Source organism: Momordica charantia (genome assembly GCF_013281855.1).
Source record: "Momordica charantia cultivar OHB3-1 chromosome 6 unlocalized genomic scaffold, Mcharantia_2.0 BLBB01000006.1, whole genome shotgun sequence".
Lineage (NCBI taxonomy): Eukaryota > Viridiplantae > Streptophyta > Magnoliopsida > Cucurbitales > Cucurbitaceae > Momordica > Momordica charantia.
Window position 1 is genome coordinate 9,259,542 of NW_028275164.1, and position 6,288 is coordinate 9,265,829.

Genomic DNA, 6,288 nt, shown 5'->3' on the forward strand with positions numbered 1-6,288 from the left:
AGAGATATGGTTGCATTTTGCAGAGTCAGCCATATGCTTTGAAGTTTGAAGAAAAGAAACTCCAAAAGAAATCTATGGTCAAATCAAAAGCACTCAAAAACCGCGGAGTCTTTTTTTCTCTCTCTAGAAACCGTCGATCAGTTCCTTAAAAGCGCACCTTCTTCCCCCAAATTTCTTTCTCAACTCCAAATTCTCACACGCAAGAATAAGCCTAATCCTAATCCTAATCCTAATCCTTATCCAGATCCAGAATCAAGATCATGAATGATCAAGATCAAGAACACGAAGAGGACTATTTCGATCGTCTTCCCGACGCGCTTCTTCTTCTGATCTTCAACAAATTGATCGACGCTCGGTCTCTCCTTCGCTGCCTCGCCGTCAACCGCCGCTTCGGTTCCCTCATTCCGCACTCCGACGCCGTTTTCCTCGCCATTCCTCGTCCGCTGCTCGATCACAAGGGGAAGTCCGCACTCCGTCGCCATTCGCCGCAGAGTTCGCTCAGGTACTTCTTTCGTAAGTTCGTCTTTACGCCTATTCGCTTCCTCCGCCGCGCGATTGCTCGTTCCTCGCCGCCGCCGAGTTCCGGATTTGGCGACTGGTACCACTGGCCGAGCGCTGCGTTGAGGGAGTTCGGAGGAATTAAGTTCGTTCACATGGAGCTCCCTTGCTGCGGCGGCGAAATCGGCTCCGATCACGGCGGCGATCCGCTGCTCAAGTGGAAGGCGGAGTTCGGTACCGAATTGAAGAGTTGCGTCGTTCTCGGAGCGTCATCTTTACGGCGGAGATCGATTGCTCCGTCTAATTCAGACGCCAAGGAAACAGGAGAAGAACGCGTAGATGCAGAATCTGAATCGGACATTGGAGACGAAGAGCTTAAGCTACGAATCGTATGGACGATTTCAGCCCTAATTGCCGCTTCCATGAGACATTACTTCGTAAAACAAATGGTTTCCGATTTTCCGATGCTGCAGAGCGTGGTGATTACGGATTCAACAAAACAGGGGAGGCTCTGTATGAGAGAGAAGCAACTCACCGAACTCAGAGAATCGATGAAATCTTCCGATTCGATTCAATCTCGAGTAGAGAGGACAGTGATTCCAGATCTGAACATGAAGATGTGGCATGTACCGGTGCTGGATCTGCCGGCCTCCGGCTTCGTGATGACGGCGGCGACTCTCATCGTCATCCGGCCGACTGCAGCAGGTACGGAGTTAGAAGGACTAGACACAATGGGAGACGATTTTGATGCTGAGGAAGAGGAAAAACTCGGAGCATATGGTGAAGCTGTGAAAAAAATGATGAAGTTGAAAAGAAACTACGTCTTGGAGGTAAATTCTTTCTGATTGTAATGTAAATTAAAGAATTAGAGTAGATAGAACCATACAAATTCGTTCCACGTTTTTGGATTGTAGAAAAATTACTGTAAATTCGGGTGAGGTTTTTAATTCAATTTCTGTAGTTTAGATTCTTTTGGGCATTCAACCTTTTTCGTTTCGGTGCTCAAGGACAGGGGAGCTGATCCGATTGGTTGTAAAATTTTGCTTCCCATTTAATTTGGTGATGTGTAAGAGAAAGTAGAGAGAATGTTTCACTTTCTTCTAAACTTTACTTTATTATCGTAACTTTACAATCTAAATACAAACTCCTCGAATCTAGACATGTTGGTGATAAATTTATCCAAAAAAAAGAAAAAGAAAAAATCTTTCTTTAATTGATGCGCTGTGTTGCATTATAGGATGCGGTAAGGGATGCACTAAAAACTACACTAAAGTTGCGCTAAAAATATGCTATATATATTGGTATAGCTATTTTAACACGACATATGACGGAAATAGAGCGACAACCCATGCACTAAATAGCGTAGCTGGCACTATAGAGCAGCCAAGCTCATGACCGGCATATAGCGGCGGGGAACCCACATAAGAATTGTACTATATTGGGCAAGTGTGCGCTAAAATAGTGCAACCAACGCTATAGTGCTACACCGCTTTAGCGCAGCCAAGCACGGGTGCGACCTATGCAATAGTGTTGCCCACCTTTGATGTGGCTAGCTTAATGCATGTGCTTTTTTACGAACTTTCCGCAAGCACTATAAATTTGTAAGAGATGCAACCCTTGAAAGGTAGGTCATCGAGCCACTTTTGACTTCTCTCCTCTTAAGTTCATATACTGATTTAAGGATCGGAGTATGGTAGGCCGACGTGGTCGCCTTCTCCTTTTATAGGTCGCTTTCGCCTCAATTTCAAAAGCCAAGATCTCGTAAAGACTATCAACTCCTTATCCCGTTGCAGAATTTTTGTCTTATTTTAGAAAGAGGGCGGATTCCTCGAAAAGTTAAGGATTCCACTCTCTCGGTCTTCCAAACAACAAGATCTCGTCCTTCCCCTGCTCGCAACTTATCGAGTCTCGGCTTCTCCTAGCTAGACTCAACATCTCCTTGATCCCTCAACAGTCGATCAGGTCCACATAACTCCTGGTTCGACCAACTTCCCAAAAATTGAATCAACAAGACGAACTCATAATATTTTGATAATTTAATCAACGTAGTATGATGATTCTAACCTTTTTAAATATACTTTTTATTCTTTAATTATATTTAACATAGTTAATGTCTAACTAACTTGTATCCAAGATTTAAACCTCAACGGTTTAAAAGGTTATCAATGGTGGAACTGGTCGAGTTATAATAATGTATAAGTCAATCTAAATTTAATGTAAAGTGTACTAATACTCGTGTATGTAGATGGAGAGTGATTGTACTTAAGTATGAGACGAACTTGATGGGTACGTACTATTTTATACAAGCCATGGAGATTATATTTCAACACATGTGAAAGGTAGAAATTTGAACATCTAACTTGAATATAGATTAAATTATATATTTAATAGAACTCTAACTTCTAATTTTGTATCTAACAAGTTTCTTAACATTAAAAAGTGTCTAAATGTTCTTAAATTTTTTATTTTGTGTCTATTAGATCTCTAAATATAATTTTAATTTTTGTATTATCTAATAAGTTTTTGATCTAATCAGCATTTTTTAAATTCGCGAACTTATTAGACATAAAATTAATTGAAAGTTGAGAGTCTTGTTAGGTACAAAATTGTATTTTATGTTGAATATGTTAGGAATATATTAGATATAAAATTGATGATTAAAATTGAAAGTTAAGAAATCTATTAGGCATCACTAAAGTTAAGAGACTTATTAGGTACAAACTTAAAAATTTAGAATTGAACTTGTAATTTAACATAAAGTTTACAATACTTATGTAATGCCCGACTAGAGAGGAGGGGTACATGAATGAACCAAAGAAATGATAGTTACTACCTATACTAACAAGGTGCATCTTCCTTTTCGGTAACTCAATTGTAAGAACTCTAAAGTTAAGCGTGCTTGACCTGGAGCAATCTACGACTACCTCCTAGTTGATTTACTAGGAAGCATGTGAGTGAGGATAAAGCATACGCTCTTCTAAGTAGCTCAGAACTAGACAGTAACGCGACTGGGTCGCAAGATATGTAGGGGATGTCGGGGAAATGGAAGTAGTAGTTGTAATCCTAATTAATTTTTAAAAAGATAATTCAGGTGGGTGGCTAAAATTGGACACCGATTTTAAAAAATGTCCATGCAGAAAGAGCTCAACTACTTAGATTTAAAAATATGATGATATTCCAAATTTGCCCTTAAATCTATTTTTATCTCTTCTCATTCGAAATCACCTAACATAGATTTGAACGAACCTCTTATTTTATTGATTTGATTTTATATTCCCATTCTTCCAAGCTTTCCCCTCTGCAACGACCAATTGATTGTGGATGATCTCTCATTCTTCCCAACTCTTCGTTACAACGATGCATGAAGTCTCATCTTTCGAAGCTCTCCCCTCGACATTAATCGCATTTCTATATGATGGTAGTTGAGACCAAAACAAATCACTCAGACCACTACTTTTAGGGTGTTTGAGATGACCTGTTTTAGTATATGTAGCTTCCTACACGTTAGGTCTTGTCATGATTGCAAAAGTTCCATAGTATCTACTACCCTTGACTTGGACATGGACTGTGGTTAGTCTTATTCAATTTTCCTTCTATCTACTTCTCTCTCTACCTCCCATTTTTGTTGGGGTTTACAACTTAGCCCCTGAACTTACTTTTCCCATCTCTTCCCCTCAAGTTTTTTGTTATAGGTCACGATTGTGCTCACAAATCATTTTTAGTTGTGGAAGACATTGCAGGCATTGTCTTTGTAGATATCAACATTTATCCATAAATAGAAATGCGACACTAGTGCAGACCACTGTAGATATTTACATTGACCCCCAAAATGGAACTGCGACACCAATGCATACCACTATAGATATCGACATTGACCCTAGAAATGGAAGTGCGACACCAATGCAGATTACTATAGATATTGATATTTACCCAATAAATGGAAGTGCGACTCCAATGCACGCCACAACTCACCATCAACGCATAAAAGGAGGTGCAACACTAGACCACGGTAGATAGTGACATTGACCCCATAAATGAAGTGCATGCAGATCACAATTCACCATAAACTCACCACTAATTATACGTGTATCTATTGATATATACCGTGTGCATACGTTACTAAAGTGATTACTGTTTTGCAAAATGACTTCACATGACAAGGTATGTTGGATTTGATTTGATTTCATAGTTGTATAGACCCATTAAATATATTTACCTATCCCACCTACAAATTTAAAATTTAGATTTTAGATTTTAATTTAGAAATTTGTAAATTTTAAACAGCAGTCAAATTTGAATAATTTTTTATTTATCTACTTTCAAAATATACTTTCAATTTTTAAAATTTGATTATTTAGAGTTGATTCTTTGTTTTTGCAAGTTGTTGTACCAAATAAAATCTCTAAAAATAACCACATATAGTGATAGGGGTATATTTGTCTAAAAGAATATTTAGGATTCTAAAAAAAAAGTCACTTAACCATTTATATAATATTAACAGAAAATTTTGGAGAGGTCCATGTATCCCCTGGACGAGCAGCTTCTCACCTGAGAACAAATGAGTTTGCAACCAGAAAACTCGATTTCGGTCTAGTGTCCCACCTGTAATTGGAGTAGAAAATAGGAAAAGACACCTTAAGTATTAGTGATATGTTTTTCACTTACTTGGTGAGAGTGAGAGTCCTTCCTTATATGGGCCTAGGAGGTCGACTGGGAAGGACGATGATTGGGATGGCAGGGGCGCGCCGTGAGGTACGACGTTTGCTGAGAGCGTACGTTCCCGACAACAGGCGATGGTGCCCTCGCTTGCAGGCCTGCAGCCTATCGCCTGCTGTCGGGGCTCGATGTACTACCCGTACTTGGATGAACGGAAAGGCGTATCCCTGCCATCGCAGCGTACGGTGTGTAACCATCTACGATCTCCACTTCTTAGAGGTGGACACGCGTTCTGCTCGATTTTACCCTCAACATATAATAATCAATATGTTTGACTAAGAACATCTTATTTATTTTGGCTATTAGTATGGTCGTCCGATCTTAAAAATAAGAAACTACAAACAAAATAGTTATCAAATGGGCTAAAGAATACTATTTGTGGACAATAACATTGGAATAGTTAGACCAATGAGAAAAGAGTAGCCCACATATGCTAACTTTTGAGAGAACGTCAGGAAAAGTGTTTTTTTTTTAAGAGACGAATACAAAATATATCTAAAAAAAATTCAATCTTCCATTGGATACAAAATTAAAATTTTTAACCTGGTTTGGTTATAACATTTATTTTACTTATGTATTGTTTCTCATTAACTTGTGCTAATTGTTTCTAATTTTTTTATTTATAAGAAAAGTTTTTAAAATTTCTACACACTAACTTTTAAAAAGATCTAAAATAACAAAATCAAGTTTTTTACTTCTTATTCCCATTTCTACTTTATTTTTTCATAACATAAATAAAAAATCATAATTTTATAATTCTTAACTAAATATAAAAAATTGAATATTTGATTCAAACATTAAATTTAAACTTTTAGAGAATGGGAACACGAAAAACAATTATTAAATATATACTTTTTCAGTTAAAAAGACAAAAAAACCAGAAACCAATTACTCAATATAATTCTATTTTTATTTATTAAAAAGAAAAAAACAAAAAAAAAAATAGAAACAAACAAAAACAAAAAATAAGAATTTTTTTGCTTCGCTCTTGAAAACCTATGAAATAATTTTAAACACATAATCGAAAGTTTAAATATTAAAATTTCCAATTAGATCCACATAATTGGGTACATT

General features: G+C 37.2%; 1 protein-coding gene across 1 annotated transcript; it reads left to right on the forward strand.

Moving 5' to 3' along the window:
- Nucleotides 1-1,595, forward strand: LOC111021606 (F-box protein At4g18380-like). Its single transcript, XM_022298619.2, has one exon. The coding sequence runs from the start codon at nucleotides 261-263 to the stop codon at nucleotides 1,341-1,343; it is 1,083 nt and encodes a 360-aa protein (XP_022154311.1). The 5' UTR covers nucleotides 1-260; the 3' UTR covers nucleotides 1,344-1,595.
- The last annotated feature ends 4,693 nt before the right edge of the window (nucleotides 1,596-6,288 follow it).

Bases quoted from the DNA above. Each gene is read 5' to 3' on its own strand.
- LOC111021606 (XM_022298619.2), top strand. From the start codon at position 261: ATGAATGATCAAGATCAAGAACACGAAGAGGACTATTTCGATCGTCTT.